The sequence below is a fragment of the Lupinus angustifolius genome, unplaced genomic scaffold (genome assembly GCF_001865875.1).
Source record: "Lupinus angustifolius cultivar Tanjil unplaced genomic scaffold, LupAngTanjil_v1.0 Scaffold_3_158, whole genome shotgun sequence".
NCBI classification, from domain to species: domain Eukaryota; kingdom Viridiplantae; phylum Streptophyta; class Magnoliopsida; order Fabales; family Fabaceae; genus Lupinus; species Lupinus angustifolius.
In genome coordinates, this window is record NW_017716973.1 from 3,443 (window position 1) to 20,577 (window position 17,135).

A 17,135-nucleotide genomic window follows, 5' to 3' on the forward strand; every position below is an offset into this window, starting at 1 on the left:
ATGCATAATATAATTTAAATATGTAGGTACAATGAACATAATATATGTTGTTGATAAATGTAGAATTTACACTTTTTGGTATTATTCGCCATCACTTTGTTAATCCAATTAATTATATTTGTAGTTGTTTAATTCAATTTGAGTATATTTTATTTATGCATGCAATTATTAATGTTTATTAATTAGTATTTTACTTTTAGATACATTTTGAAAGGAAATGCAAGGATTCAAACCATAGTAGTGCGAGTAAAATTGTGATCGTGCATTTGTTCATTGTTAGATTGAGACGCAATTTGGATATGATGTTCCTAACAAATTGAACTACAATATGAACGGTTGGATCAATGAAATCTGCTATGAATCTCTTCTAGAACGAGCATAACTAGCTAAGCGAGCATGAGATAGCAATCATGAGTTGTCCGAGTAAAACTGTGATGCTACAATCGTTCACGATGGGATCAAGTTAATTTTTGGATATGATGTTTCTAACATACACATCATCAATATGAATGGTCAGATATGCATAATATGTAAAATTGGACACGGTTAGGGCAATTATTGCTCTCAGGGAAATTTGGAAAAAAATTGGGCAAAACATTTTGTTTGATTTACCTCTTTAAAATTCTTGCACCTGGAATTGCATCCAATGAAATTCATGCGCTCAACGCATCTTAGGGGATCTAGTTGAGAATTTTAAGTAGTTCTTCAAATAGTTACATTATGTGTTCGATTTCTCTTAGTTCATAGGGTAATTTAGTTTGGATTGTGGTGTAGAAGCAAGAAGGGAATGTTACAATAGTCAATTTATGCTTTTTGATGAGATAATTTCTTCTCCTTTGAGCTTAATTTTTCTCTCTGTATCTTTGAGATTAGTTACCATAATAACATGTAGCTAAACATCTTCCTCGTTGGGATTGAATGTAATATGATCTTTATGTATACACTTTAATTCAAATTGAAGCTATTTCACTGTGTTTTGCTTCTTATGAGTTGTTTATGTGCTTAATACTTACTTTAAGATTGATCGCCTTATTGTATGAATTGTGAACGAAAATATTGAAGAAATCCTTGTTGTAATTCCGAATTTATAACTCGTTAATTTGCTATAATTGCTAGACATAAATTTATATCAATTTGTCACTTCATGCATGTTGTTGTTTTGGTTGCAAATTACATATTTATAATAATAAGTAATATTGGAATAATTCATCTGAAGGAGAAATACATTATTTTTGATCGAGTTTAGGATCATGTTTAAGTTTAGAAATTAACCTGGATAACATTTAGGTTTGAGTTAGCCTTTGTGTTTATGACTGAGTTTAGATTCCAAATATAGTTCAATCAATATTTAGGGTCACGTAAAAGACAAGTTATAAGTGGGCAAACCCGACTCATACTCACCCTTAGAATATACATGCTTCTCCTTGTGTAAAATGTATTAGTAAACTATTTCATTGACTTACACTAACAATTATTCATTTATTGTTTATGTTTACATGCATAAATAACTTACACAAAATTACACAATCATTATATAGTATCATAGATGACAATACAATTCAAGAAGACGAATCTAAGGATTTTCTCCTAATAAAGACTAGAAGAACTATTTGATAAAAAGTCATATCAAATTTAAGTGTACAAATCAAAAGACTCAGGATTTTCAAGAGTTCTTCTAGAAAAAGGAATTATAAGCATTTTTGATGAACTATTTGATGATTTCTCAAATATTGATGAAGAAACAAAACAAGAATGTAAACATGTTTTTTGTAGTTGACTTAGGCACATTATGACATCATCATCAAGCAAACCTTTGAAAGTTGCTTTAATGTATTTAATGTAATGTGCTTCTTTACATTTTCACATTTTCCATAATGCCCTTATTTTTCAATACCTCTAAAAAGGACTTAGGTAAAGACGATCTCATAACACGATTTTATTCTATGAAATAATATTTAAGGAAATATACTTTTTGCTCCCTTTGTTTTTTATTCATTGAATAGCTAAATTTCTCTTAATTGAAGCTCCTTATAGCTATGTTTGGAAACAACATTAAATCCAAAATATGCTGAAAATAATTTTAGCAATTAAATAAAACGAAATGACCATTGTATGCAATAATAATTCATTTTTTACCCTTCTAAATTAAATATAACTCCATATAATTTCATTAATCCATTTTAAGTTTGTAAGAAGAGAGTACTACTTGTACTTAATATAAACTTACAGAAACATATAATAATCAAACAGGGCCTTAAGCTTCGGCGTTTCTCACTCGACCGTGAATCACGTGATCGAAACGCGAAGAGCGAAGAGCGAAGAGAAGGAGGAGAAGCCATGGGAGACGGTTCTAGCAACCGCACGAACAGCAATAGCAACAAACCGGAGTGGTTGCAACAGTATGATCTTATAGGGAAGATCGGAGAAGGAACCTACGGTCTCGTTTTTCTCGCTCGAATCAAATCACAAGCCAATCGCGGCAAATCCATCGCTATCAAGAAATTCAAGCAATCCAAAGACGGTGACGGTGTTTCCCCCACCGCAATTCGTGAAATTATGGTATTTATTCAATTTTTTGAAGTCCTTTATGCTTGGTTGCTGCTAATTAAGTTTTGAAATTGGGATAGAAGTTGCTGAAATTATTGGATCAATTTATTTTAATTTTTGAATGAAGAAATTATATATATGTGTGTTTTATGTAGCACAGATACTTCAAAATACTTACCTACTAGGATATTTCCATATTTCTTAGAATATTTTTCCACTATATACCTTAAGATTATTTTATGGTACGATTTTTCCCATATCTTCATATCAATATGTGGAGGATTATGAACCTGGAGGTCATGGGTTGGAATACTGGAAACAATGTCCTTGCTTGTAGGATCAGACTCTTTGGGAGCCTTGTGCATTGGTCTGTCCTTTTTTATCGATATTTATAGGTATGCTATTGATATATTGTATCTGTATCCCGTATTCCTATATGACCTATCCATGCTTCCTTTTATGTATATGAGGATTGAGGTTGTGCACTTGTTGGATTGTGGAGATTTTGAACTGGTTCTCCTTGTTTTTTGTTTCTGGAACCATTGCGTAGGGTTTGGGTTGATTTTATTGAGTAATATTTTTTCCACTTAATGGTGCAGTTGCTGAGGGAGATAACACACGAGAATGTTGTGAAGCTTGTGAATGTTCACATCAATCACACAGACATGTCTCTGTATCTGGCTTTTGATTACGCCGAACATGACCTTTATGTGAGTATCATTGTTAAACTGTCACGCCTGTTGTTAAAATGGCTTTCTACTTAGGCACTCACTTGATTTGAAGTGAAAGTTTCCCATGAAAAGGTGTAGTTTATGATATCTGGATTTTAAAGTGTTTTTCTAATCTTGTGTTTTGACATTCCCATATAGTAAGAAAAGGTTTGGCTCTTGTCTTTGTTGTATGATATAGATCTAGATTGCACACACATATTATGAGCTTCACTTTGGATTTTAGATATGAAAAATGATACAAAGTACAAGATAGTGCTGTACAAAAATCATGTGAAATTCCATTTAGGAAAACTTGAAATCATTCCTTACCCCAGGTGTGGCCCTTAGCTATTCTGATTGCTTAAAAAACCGATTTGCGACTTTCATAATAACACAGTTCGTACGAAATAGCATTTCTGTTTAGATATTGTGAAAAGTTTTGCTTCAGTGTCATAGAGTTCTACTTTTTTGGGTTTTTCGTGGATTTTTTATGGAAAGAGACATGTGTTGTGTCTATATATATGTATATATTGTGTGTAGCAAGGAATTGATTGTTAGTTGAGTGTAAAAATTGCAATCTTGAATGACAGGAAATAATTAGACATCATAGGGACAAAGTCAACCATTCCATTAATCAGTACACTGTTAAATCATTACTCTGGCAGTTGCTCAATGGACTAAACTATCTGCACAGGTGAGTCCTTATTTTGTGAAGTTGAAGATTGGTTTGTTTTCCTTTTTATTCTGTATGCTGACTAAAAATATTATATTCTTCCTGTAGTAATTGGATAATACATCGAGATTTAAAGCCATCAAATATATTGGTATGGTTTTGGACATTATCTCTGTATACTATTTAATTCTTTTTCTGCTACTGTAGACATGTAGGATCAAACTTGTGTATCTGCTTTTTGTTAATGCACTTGTTAATGATCTTTCTATACCAGGTTATGGGTGACGGAGAGGAACATGGGGTTGTTAAAATTGCCGACTTTGGACTTGCAAGGATATATCAAGCCCCGTTGAAGCCATTATCTGAAAATGGGGTATGAGTTTCGTTTTCACAGTCATCTGCCTTTATTTTATCTATCATCTTTGTATTCAAGAAAATTTCATGTATATTTTCTGCATAAATATGGGCATGGCATCCTTAAGGCATCCAAATCCCTAGTCTTTTGGTAAGATGTTTGGGAGTCATAAGTTCAGACTCAAACTCTTTTAGCAATGGGGTTGAGAGTCTTACATGGATTCTTTGGGTTTCAAGATCCCACTTTAGACGACCCCCATCTTGTGGGCCCCAATGACATTTTTACCCACTTCCCTTGTCTCACGTGACTGATTTATGAGGTATAAAAGTGAGTCTGTAGAATCTTAGCGATGGGGTGCAAAGTCTGAAAATTACAATAGTGGGAGAAATGTGCTGTGTTAGAGTCTGAAAATTTCGAGGGCTGTGGATATCCTTAGGATTTAAGAAGCCAGAGTGTGAGTAAGCATATAATATGGACAGAAGGAGTACAATGAAGGTTCGTATCATCTAAGCTTTCTGCTATAAGCCGAATGGTTTTTGATGGATATTGCTGTTGATTAAGTTTAGCTTCCTGAATTGTTTAGTCCGCTAGCAACCTTGTCTCTTTTGATTCCTGAAATGTCAGTGCTTAAACATGGATTGCATATTTTCATCCCTAATCCTAAGTTAGCTAACACTAGTACCATATTCTAGTTTCATATGTTTGATGGTTTAGGTTCCTGAATGTATGAAATTCTAACTTGCAGGTTGTTGTAACCATTTGGTATCGTGCACCTGAATTGCTTCTCGGAGCAAAACATTATACCAGTGCTGTTGGTATCCTTATACTTAGGAGTTACACTTGTGTGAAGTTTTTAATATCACATTGGTATTTTTTAAGCCTTTTAATTTAACTATATTCGTGTGTGCGTGTGTGCTAGGTTGTTGCTTGAATAAGTTATGGCTGTCAAAGTATAGAGCGTCTGAAAGAAAGGTTGACATGTTTTAATTGAAAATTGTGAATTTGTCCACGTTGATGCTGTAGACTGTGCTATTCATAATCCAGAGATAGTTTGGTCACCAGTGTACAATAACTAAATGTGCTGTATAATCTAATTCTGGAATTGGTCAGTCATTTTTCCTTAAATAGACATTTAGATATGTGGGCTGTGGGGTGCATTTTTGCTGAGTTATTGACCTTGAAGCCATTATTTCAAGGTGCAGAAGTAAAAGGTACACCAAACCCCTTTCAGGTACATGATTCTATAACTTAGCTTTTTGATTCTATAGCTGAATATTGTTGTTGTAGAACTGTAGAAGTAGTCTCTATATTAGTATTACTTTGGCATTCTTTATTTTTATTTTAAACAATCCTTATTTTACTTGTGCAGCTCGATCAACTTGACAAGATATTCAAGGTTTTAGGTAATTTATCTGCTTACCATTTTTATTTCTCCCTGCTTGCGGATTTTCATTCTTTTGATGAATATCAAGACTTACATTGTGGACATTGTTACTGGGCCAGGCCATCCCACATTAGATAAGTGGCCTTCCTTGGCAAATCTTCCCCATTGGCAACAAGATGTGCAACACATACAAGGACACAAATAGTAAGATCATTATTTTATGTTTATGCAAGCTAATATATTTTCGTCAAATTAATGGATTTGTTCTTCTGCTGTTTGCAAATAGTGACAATACTAGTCTCTGTAATGTTGTACACCTATCTCCAAAAAGTCCTGCATATGACCTGTTGTCAAAGATGCTTGAGTAAGTTTTTACTTCTAAGCTTTCAAGAAGTTTATGCAATGCCTATACAATTATACATGTGTTTTGTAGTAGTTACACAGCTCCCTAATACTGTCATGGGGGTGGGGGTGGGGGTTAACTAAGTCAATTTATTTCATTTTCCGGGTGCTAATATGTGAATGATGGGTTTGTGATTTTTGTTACTTTTTACTTGTAGCCTAATGATAATCACCTTTTGTCCCTGTTCTAGTTGCTCTTATAGATACAATGCACTAGGTATTTAGCCTCAACCTAGTCATATCTGTTTCTATTATGTCATTTGAATTATTTAAGTTCTTTAGTTACTATTACCAATCTGCTGGCAATCTTTCCATTTGATGAAGGTTGTACCATTGCAGATTAGCTGATTTTCTTTCTTGTAAATTCACCGTCTGATCCACAAAAGATTATTTTTGACATTAAATTCTGGGGATTTGTTGATATTGAGAACAATTTCAAGGATCATCTCTACTACACTAAATAATTATGAGGACACCAGTAACTGCATGATGAGTTCTTGTTAATGGGGATCATGGGTAAATTTTTGTTTCTTTTGCCTAATTCTGAAAAAAGAACCACCTAAAAAATAAGTCTTCTAACTTTAATATGAGAGATCTTAGAAATCTGATTTTCTGTATGTACAATCATCAATAACCTTATTAGTTCACAGAAAAGAGGGTGGGGGAATGAGAATAAGCTCAACGTGTGTGTAGTAATTACTATGGAAAGGTAATAGGGAATGTGTTCAATGGCCATTCCTTCCTAATTGAGAGGAATGACCATTGCGTTCTGTCAAGGATAAATTGAACTACATCCTTGAACATGGTTGCTGCCATTTCCACTTGCCACTGGTGTCTGTCACGCTACTGTCACTGTCATTGCTGCCACCACCAAGGGAAATATTGCACCTAGATTTTTCTCCTTACTCTACTCCTTCCTGATTTGGCATACCATGTAGATAGTCATTTGATTTTGTAATGCTAAACATGCCAGTGTGATTTTTTCCTAATCCCATTCCCATTACAGTCATTCTAGCAAACTAAATATGACTGTCAGTTTTTTAATATAAGAATTTAACTTCTAAAAATTCCATCATGTAGTTGTGGTTATGTGGATGTGATGCATGACTTTCTGTTTTAATGAAAAAAATCTCTTTTCATTTTATGATGATATGGCTTCTATTTTTATGTCAGATATGATCCTCGAAAGCGTATAACAGCCGCACAAGCTTTGGAGCACGAGTAAGACTCCTTTTATTCTCCTTGTACTCCTGTATGAAATCTATGTACTGAATGATGAAAGGGATTATTTAAATTTCTGTGGCTAATGATTGTTTTTCTGTCTTAAGAAATCTAGAAAAGATTCCACATTTTCTCTCCGTATGTTTTTCTATTGATTTAGCCTACTTATAAAGGTGTAGCGGAAATGGTGTGGTGACCGTCTTATTTTGTATTCAAATATATTCTGGTCAGAAATTGCGAAAGCTAATGAAGATGAGTCAGATGATTGTTGTATTCAACAGAATAAGTCCAGAAGCTTTCCCTAAACTAATTTATTTACAAAAGGAGAGGCATTTAGGTTGTCCGGCTGCTCCCGAGTTAGTGAATTTTGTGTAAATTTATTGTTTTTACCCACTTATTTCACTGTTTGAGCAATAAAAAATCATATGTATTTTACTTTCTTTTGGTCCCTTGGTATAATAGTCATTTTCAAAATATCATTGCTGCAACTGTTAGGCACCAAAATAAAAATAAAGGGCCCTTAACTTATCAAAAAGTTCGAACAAAAATTAGGGTTGTGAATCGTAAGGATGTGCGTTTCACATCTTCTGTCACATACTTTGTGCCATTCTATGTGCCAAAGTCTTGTGATTGGCTAAAACATAATAAACTTAATTGAAAAATTAATATATTTTTTTTGACAAACAATAAGCTTTTGGCACATGGAGTAGCACAAAATGTGGTACACCTAATTTTCTCCCAAGGACATGATGTATATATTTGCTCTTATTGATCAGTTCATTCTGTTGTTATTACATGTTGGGGACTTGCGCTTAAGACCAGTGGCAATAATTTTTTATTATTATTTTGGGCTCCCTTTAATAATGGGCCCTTGGCCATTGCTCTCATAGCCCACTCTTCTGGTCCGGCCCTGTATTCCACGCCACACGTTTATACCTATTGTTTCATTATTTATAGTAACTTATCGTCATTTGGTCACCTATACTAAATTGTGAGCTTGCAAAAACATTGCTTGCTCACTCACTTTGATGGCAGTGGATACTTATTTGTAGTTTCACTTCATCAACTTGATTTGGATTTATGGTAGTGAAAACTTAAAAATTAGTTGTTGTCTTTGATGCAAAGATTGTTAGTTACATTAGATACTGTGCATTGTGACTTTTGATTGAAAGACACCTTGTTAGTCATTGTTAATTATTTTTTATTTGGCAAGCTCCTATGCATAATATGTTTTTAATATTTTTATGCATCCAGTTTTATTGGTTATTGTAAAATGATAAAATTAGTTTCCTTGTAGTTTTCAGCTATCATCCTTTAAGCATCCTTATGCTTTTTGTTTGCCAGGTATTTCAAAATGGAACCACAACCAGGGCGGAAGTAAGACCTTTTCTTATCTTCCTTCATTTGCTATTCTGGTTTTGTCTTTTCCCCTTAGTTTTCATTGGATAGAACATTTTCCTATCACTGTTGGTTACTTTCCCTAGTGTTGAAAATTTGTATGGAAGATATATGAATAAAAAATACTCACTTGCTCCTGTAGTTAAGGCACATATATGCAGGGACCATATAGTGAGAGTAGTGAATCTTGACTATAGAATCTTACATGAATGGTCAAATTAGAATATCAATGCATGCGGCTTTATAAGTGGTCGCATTACCTTTAAATAAATTTTAATCTTGATCATGTATGGTTGAGTTGTTGTGTATGGTCAAGACTCAAGATTGTCACTCTTATTCTCTGCAATAAAAATCATCTCACTAATTATTATTATTATTATTCATAGTCTGTTATATGTAGTCATAGTCTTCATGAAGCATGTATTCCACCAATGTTTATTTTCTTTAACTAGATGTATATGTCAAATCAATTCCCAGTACACTTGTACCCTGCCAACCTGGAGAGACATTTGTGAATTATCCTACACGTCCAGTGGACACAACAACAGATTTTGAAGGGACAGCCAACTTGCAACCTCCACTGCCGGTATGCAACTATAATTGAAAATCCCGTTGAAACTAGTGCTGACTTAACTAATCATTTACCGATCTTTGAAAGTCTCATTATAGATTTAAAATTCTCATTATGCCAGAGTGTATCATTAATACATAATACTAAAGGATATGATTTAACTATATTTTTTAATCTTCCTTTTGTGGAGCCGGATTTTTATGGGTCTCGCTAACGAGTGCCCTCAGGGCACTATTTAAGGAATCAAAAAGAAATTGTTTCTTGGGGTGCTAAGCATGATTTTTTTTCAATGTATTCAATACACCAATTTCCCATACCCACTTTCCTGATTTAATTCCCGAGAGAGTGTCCTTAGGCACTTCTTACTTGTTAGCATTCTCCAGTTTTTATAGGTTTAAAGTTAGAGAGAGCAAGAGAATTGAACATTTTCAATCATGTTTTCTGTGTTTAATTAGATTTGCTTAACTTTGAATTAATATCCTGAGCGGTTTCTGTCAATTGATGCTATTGTTCCTTACTGATATTTAAGCTGTCTTTGATAACATAATGCATTTTCATAGTTGTTAGTAACTAATGGTTTTGCATTTACATGTACATATCTACAAACATGTACACAGTTTTGAGTGTGTATATTTCCTACTCCTGTTTCAGGTTTCATCTGGAGCAGGCAGCATGCCAGGTGGCCATGGGTCAAATAGAGCCGTCCCTCGACCAATGAATGTTGTTGGCATGCAAAGAATGCCTCATCAGCCAATGCAAGCTTACAATCTCGCATCTCAGGCAGGGATGGGTCCTGGAATGAATCCTGGTGGAATCCCAATGCAACGAGGCGTTCCGCAGGCCCATCAACAGCAACAGGTATAGTGTTTATTTGGAAAAGGGGGCAAGGGGTTAACTTGTCCTTTATCTTCTATCCATGTGAGATATTTCTGTTTTTTCGTGAACAGTTGAGAAGAAAAGACCAAATGGGGATGCCAGGATACCCTCCACAGCAGAAATCAAGACGTATATAAGGTAATACCATTGTTCTACCAATAATTAGTTGCAATATTGGTTTTTGTGGGGAATCAGGATTATCATCAATTTTCCCATATTTTGTATGAGAGTTTGATAGGTAAGTAGGGTTGATGAGAGTTCTGTGTGAAATTTTGAATTAAACATGTCATTCTTATTATTCCGTACTAAGTGTAAAATTGAAAATCAAGCCTATTTACCTCTTTAATTGTCACTTGTTGTTGTGGGGGTTTTGTGGCCAACATCAAGTTCTATACACCCATACTTATCTTCTATGTTTTCTGTCAACACTGTTGCACCTATTAGCATATTTTTCATTCTTTCCTTTCCATGTATTTTTTCTCCCAGCGGGTGAGACACTAATCTTCTTGGATATAGTCAGATACCCATGAGGGAACCTCACCTAATAGTGTTTTTTCATACATGAGTCTTGGGATTGAACCCAAGACCGCGTGTTTAAGGACTTAACCAACACACTTTGTTGTTGGCGTATATGAATTAGTAGTTGGATGACTCTTATCTTTGCAATCTGGTTGAAATTATGTGTCTCATGGTTAGGTTGTTCTGGAAGATAGAGTTGAAGGTCGACACTACTGAACTTGAGCTCATTCAGGACAATTCATGACCACAAAGTTCATATGTTTTGCCTTCATGCTTGCTGAACTCACTTCTTCCTAGTTCCAGTCGAAGATTTGTTACATTGGACACGGGAATCTGGATGCGAAAATATGAACTTTGCTGCTAGAACATCAATGGAGCACCTAGAAGGGAATAAACAAGGGAAGTGGTTGAGCTACTGGAAGCACCTGTATATCATGATTGCACCTGTACAATTTTCTTGTATTGATATTTGTTAGGCAAGATCATAGTTAGACATCATTATAGGGTTTCACCAAAATTGTACTTTTAGTGATTAAACTTAGATATTATGTAACTACGTTGCTCTCATTGTAGAATATTGCCTCAAGTGAAGGAAGTTTCATGTGAAATTCCTGAAGTATATTGTAATCTTTTTTTTTTCAATTTTATTTGTTGTGTTCTGTGAAGCCGTTCATGTGGATAACTTACTTGATTGAATTTGAAGCTCCTATATCACTTGGAAAGAAAGTTGAGAGCAGATAACTAATCGGTTAATGAGAAGTATTAGATAAGATTAGTGGATTAGCTACTTTATAAGTGTAAGGTGAAATAAGCTTCTAGCTAGTAAGTTCATAAATTATCTTGAGTAACATAGTTCTCTCTTGTTGAAATAATTATATTACCTAGACACGAGAAAGTAACCTTTTTATCAAATAAATTAGTTTATTAGCTGATTGATTATTTTACCCAATGGGTCAAAATCTCTCCTGTAGAAAGGAAATTGTATAAATGATATTTTTGTTTTTAAATGTAATATGATAACACTTTATCCTTCAAGGGTAAAAGGAAAAACAATAACTTACTCTTCAGGTAGGATTCTTTTCTTACCAAATACACTCTTATTCTACCCCTTTCATTATTCAAACTCAGAAGAGAGGAAATTAATTCAGTAACATTAGCAAAATAGTAGGAGACTAATGAAGCAAGAAGTAAAGAATAGTTGAGCTAAGTAGCACCACTAGGCAGGAGGTTCCTAAGGTGGTCAATCAAGGCAGTCAAATTCTCATGGGAGGATCCACCTTCATGAGCTGCTTTCCAAGCTTTATCCTTCATCTCTTTAGCTTTTCTTCTTATCTTCAAACCTTCTTCACCATCATCCATTAATCTCTTCACAGCTTTCTCTATAAGCTCCTTACTCACCACTTTCTTCTTAGCATCAAAAGGTGATAGACTCCATTCTGCTGCACCAACCTCCACCCCAAAACCATGCACCTCAGTAACCAACTTTTCATTATAATATTGGTCACCATTTCCAGGCATAGTTATCATTGGAACACCAGAACTTATAGCTTCCACCACTGAGTTCCATCCACAATGAGTCAAAAACCCTCCAACCGCAGGATGATTCAAGATCAACGGTTGTGGAGCCCATCCGTTAATCAACATCCCTTTATCATCTTCCTTCATTTTTTCTTCAAACTCTAACAACTTCTCTTCATTCTTAACCACCCACAGGAACTGGTGCCCTGAGGCCTCGAGTCCGTTCGCCATTTCGAGAAGCTGATCATCGGATAAACGATGCTGGCTCCCGAAGCAAATATAAAGCACTGAATTTTTCTCCTTTGAGTTAAGCCAAGTGAGACATTCATGCTTTTGATTTTCATCAACCACTCTCTTTTTCACCATGAGTGAAGTAGGGCCAATGTGCCATACCTTCCTCCCTGTGAGATTCTCGTAATACTGTGTATACTCCACGTCAAGATCTGCAAAGCTATTCACGATAACGCCATGGCTATCTTTCTCACCATCCAAAAGAGATTCAGTGATTCTAGCAAACCCTGGTGATGGCTTGATTGGTAGTGTAAGAGGGTGAGGTAAACCTGGTATCTTGTAATACCCATCAGAATAATCATCAAAAGCTTCTGGGTGAGTCTTAATAGCATGGATCATGCAAACATCAAATATCGAAATAGGGTTAAAAACAAGTCTTGGGATCCCAAGGTTCTTTGCAGAAGCACCACTCCATGTGAACATGATATCTGGAATGAAAATATCAGGTGGGTTGTTTTTCAAGAAAGCTTCTAATTCCGGTTGGATGAGGTAAGCAGCCATGGCTATTTTTCCGGCGGTTAGGTTGTCGGTGGCGGAAACCAAGTTCTCGACGGCGGCGGGGAGGCCAAGTTGTGTTGAAGGGAATTTGATGATGTGGACATGGATGTGGTGGCCGGAGAGTTTGTCATCTTCAATTATATTTTGGAAGAGTTTAGCATTGGATGGAGTGGTTATTATGGTAACTTTTTGATCTTGTGAAGCTACTAGTCGAGCTAAGTGAACAAGAGGGATCAAGTGTCCTTGTGCAAAGAATGGGAGGAAGTATATTTTTAATGATTGAGTTTTTTCCATTTTTTTCTTTTGTTCGTGCCTCTCTCACTTCTCCTTATTATTACCATTTTATGCATATAAATAGATGATGAACTTGTTTCTTTGTCAAAAGACCACCACTAACACAAATTTGGTGTCTAGATTGCCTACATTAATAAAAATATGTTTATGTCAATTCAAAATTTTAAATTTTTATTATTATTATTATTGATGTGAGACTTAAACATTATTAAGTGTTGGTCATTATGTTACATTATTGAGTGAAATTATTTCCTGTATAAATAATTAAATACTGAAATATAAGATAAATGAGGAATTTGATATGTTTTAGAAATATTATATTTAAAAGTAGTTTAAATTTTGAACCATTAAATTTTGTTGTTATTACTGATGGTATCATCTCCTTCCAGTATTCCAGTCCAGTACTCATTCCTATACTACACATGGCCATTTCTAATAAACTAGTTCTTGTTTTCGCTTTTAATACTGTATGCTTGTATCTCATTGTAAAGAAAGGATAAGAATGTTATAGTATTTACTTTTGATTTGTTTTTGTATTTGATAACATTTCTCATTTTTAATGGAGCTCGCACTTTTTTTAATCCATATCTGTTAAATTCTTTTGAAATTATGGAAATTATTGATTTCGTGGGGACTTGTTTGACGGTTTATCATCATCACATCATGTGTTCTATACAAAGAGATAAGTTATTAGTTGGGTGTGGGATCATTATATTTGTAATATTGGATAATAATTTGAGACGTAATAAAATGTCGTTAATAGCTGAGGGAAATAAGATAAGTGAATGATTATAAAATTGATAATGATTGGGATCAGATTTAAGACCAACTAAATATCTCCTCATGAAAAACTCATTTTTTTAAATCAACTTGAGGGGATTCGTGCGACACGTTTTACCATTATTTATACAGAAAAACACACCTCGCGAGTTGCGTGGAGGATTATTTTATCGATGGCTGGAAAGAGGTGGTCTTTATTTTTTTTCATTTAATAATTTACTTAAGTTTATTTACTATCATTTGGCAATTGGGAAAATAGTTTAAACACTAAGGACCGTTTGGAAGTTATGTTTTGGAGTCATGAAATATCAATGATGTAAAAACGTACCGTAACGGCTGGTTCAACCGGAAAACCGGTGAACTGGTCCCCTAATCGGTACGGTATAGATCTTGAACTGACCAAGTATCAAAACCAGTCAAAACAGGTGAACCGGCCGGTATTTTACTAAATCGGCCGGTTTATACACATATTATTTTTTTTGAAAAAAACTTAAAAACTCATTACAAGGTGACCCGTCTTCCCAACTCTTCTTCAACCCTTCAAGACACATGCTTCCAAGGCATACTTAGCTTACACATTTTGGTTCCTAACATTCGTGTATAATCTCAGTGACATTTGTGTAATCTTGAAGTACTATCTGAAGATAGGATTTGGTGCTAAAATATAATATCGATATGAGACAACTTTGACTCATTGATGTTAAATGTTAAAACTCCAAATTTATTTGTTTTGTAGAGTCAGTTATGAACTTGTGTCTGTTTATTTATATTTTGTGGTTATTAAGTGATACTTTTGGATTGATATATGTTTGTTTATGTGAATTTTGAGCATATTATGAATATGGATTATAAATTTGAGTATCTATCTATTTGAATTTTTTCTTATAGTTTATATATTATAAATATAAGTAGGTATGTCTGATTTAACCGGCATGCGGTTTAATTACTGAACCACCAGTTGAACCACTGTACTACTATATCAGTACCCTCTGACCGATTTGATAACCGATACGATTTTAACAACACTGTGAAATATACTTGTCAGACAATTTTGAAGTCTTCATTCCTCTTTATTTTCTCTCTAAAATTCAACTTATAAATAGACATTAATAATATATATTTTTATATTATCATGGTTTATAATTTAATTATGTGTTTTAATAATGAATATGCTCCTCCAGCGAGGGTTATCGCACAACATGCAAGCAGGTTATTGTTTCAGGGTTATCATAGTTTTTGCAAGTCATGTTTGTAAGAATCTGGGAGCTTTACAAAATAGTCTTAATATGTAATTTGTTTTAAAGAATGTGTATTTAGTTTGACAGGATGGTGTAATTTGCTCTCCTCATTTAGTTATCATTAGTTCCATTACTAAACATGTAAATGATTGTAACGCTTAATTTGTCATCCCCTTTAAGTTAATAAAAGAAGTTACTTTTCGCACTTTTACTTTAAATATTTATCATAATAAATTATAAGAAGTGACATATTCTTTGAAATAGCTCCCAAATCCAAATAGAAAAAACAAGAAGCTCTTTTACCAAAAATCATAAAAATATAACTGAACACTCAAAGTTAGATGTCTAAACAATTATTATGTAAGAGTTGAGTGATAAAATTTACAAAATTCTATAAAAAGAATTGTTAGAGGGTTATTATACACAACGTTCGATCAGGTTATGTTTTCAGCAATGATAATGCCATGAGCTCATAGTTTTCACAGATTAAAACAATGCAAGGGATGAAGAGGAGTCATATTCCCAATGTCCGGAGAGAAATGGAATGGAATATAAAAAGAATTTGTACTTCATTGGTTCTATACTCAATTTGTGGAAAGATTCAGACATTTGGGAAGGGGAGGATGGTTCCTCTCCATTTCACTTCCAAATAATAGAACTTTAATTAATCCCCTTTAATTCATCCATTTTCCCTTTATTTCATTTATCCAAAATCACTTAACTCTCGAATTTAAGTTTTTAATGTCAAGACCAGATGTCAAGATCCGTTTAAAACATATTCTATAATTCTCTTAAGTTTATTGATTCAAATATTTAAAAATGCAGTTAGTAAGAAAAACTTGTTTGATGAGAAGATGTTGCATCACTTGAACAAAGAAATAGTTGAGAATATGCACATAGAAACCTTCAAAGTGTGTGTTGTCACACTAAATTGTAGGTTCGATTCGCCCCCACCAAATTAAGTATATTGGATGCAAATAGGATGAACAACAAATCACCTTCAGAATACTTTGAAAAACATTGATGTGTTTTGCACAAACAAACCAGGCGTATCTTTCAATAGTAGTTTACAAATTTATGTTTCCTACACTTCTCTCATGCATTAGAGAAATAGAGGATGATTTCTTAGATGAAAAATTTGTGTGTCCATATTATGCCTTCAAGTGTCTCTATTTATAGAGAGGTTCATATCACTTGGCAAAAAGAAAAGCTTTTGGATTCTGCACTAATTCACGAATGGTTATATACCAAAATGGTTCAATTTTAACCTGGATGAGTGCCATAACTCAGCGGTAATACACATTGTTTGGCAAGAGACAGATCCCTGGATCGAACTCGTGACCTTCAATTCATTGCCAATAGGTACAACCACTTAACCAATTGTCATGTTGTTTCATATATCATGAAACCAAAATATGTATATACTCGTTTATGTGAATTCATATATTTTGGAAATATCTTTTCACAATCCCCAACAATTTTCAAAATATAAAAAATCTCATAAATCTGGAAAATCATGGTTTCAGATAATGATATCTTACGATTTGAACCATTGCTTAGTAAGTTATGGGTTCCATTTATCCCAAATAAAATTGGTAGACAAGCTTTGAACCAACTATTCATTAGAATAAGCGTGCACATGAAATCTCGATACTATTGAAAGAATTATAAATGTGACACATTTGATAAGGCCTTGTGTCATGTACCCTTTTCATGAGAATCTAAGAGTCAAGCCCTTTAACTCTATGAAGGGCCCAATTTCATTCTCATATAGGTGGACTATATAAAAAATACACTCATAATAAGCATTCTAGGAAATTCTTGCTATATGTCCATTAAGAGTAAAACTCAACCTTCCAA

At 34.0% G+C, this 17,135-nt stretch overlaps 2 protein-coding genes across 6 annotated transcripts; one reads left to right on the forward strand and one right to left on the reverse strand.

Moving 5' to 3' along the window:
* Positions 1–2,200: 2,200 nt before the first annotated feature.
* On the forward strand, positions 2,201–11,275 carry LOC109337268 (cyclin-dependent kinase E-1-like). Of its 5 annotated transcripts, none has more exons than XM_019574203.1 (16): positions 2,205–2,559; positions 3,147–3,257; positions 3,848–3,951; positions 4,039–4,081; positions 4,205–4,303; positions 5,031–5,100; positions 5,422–5,516; positions 5,655–5,688; positions 5,789–5,873; positions 5,956–6,033; positions 7,245–7,292; positions 8,637–8,669; positions 9,168–9,276; positions 9,913–10,119; positions 10,209–10,316; positions 10,494–11,275. In XM_019574203.1, the coding sequence occupies exons 1-15, from the start codon at positions 2,338–2,340 to the stop codon at positions 10,272–10,274; spliced, it is 1,404 nt and encodes a 467-aa protein (XP_019429748.1). In that variant the 5' UTR covers positions 2,205–2,337; the 3' UTR covers positions 10,275–10,316; positions 10,494–11,275. The 5 variants fall into 5 exon arrangements, with proteins under 5 accessions (XP_019429751.1, XP_019429748.1, XP_019429747.1 ...); XM_019574202.1 differs by having other exon boundaries at positions 2,206–2,559; positions 10,209–10,275; positions 10,834–11,275; XM_019574205.1 differs by having other exon boundaries at positions 2,206–2,559; positions 10,209–10,275; positions 10,847–11,275.
* A 478-nt stretch (positions 11,276–11,753) lies between these two features.
* LOC109337267 (UDP-glucose flavonoid 3-O-glucosyltransferase 7-like) lies at positions 11,754–13,302 on the reverse strand. Its single transcript, XM_019574201.1, has one exon. It carries the CDS (start codon positions 13,255–13,257, stop codon positions 11,860–11,862), a length of 1,398 nt encoding a protein of 465 aa, XP_019429746.1. The 5' UTR covers positions 13,258–13,302; the 3' UTR covers positions 11,754–11,859.
* Between the last annotated feature and the right edge of the window lie 3,833 nt (positions 13,303–17,135).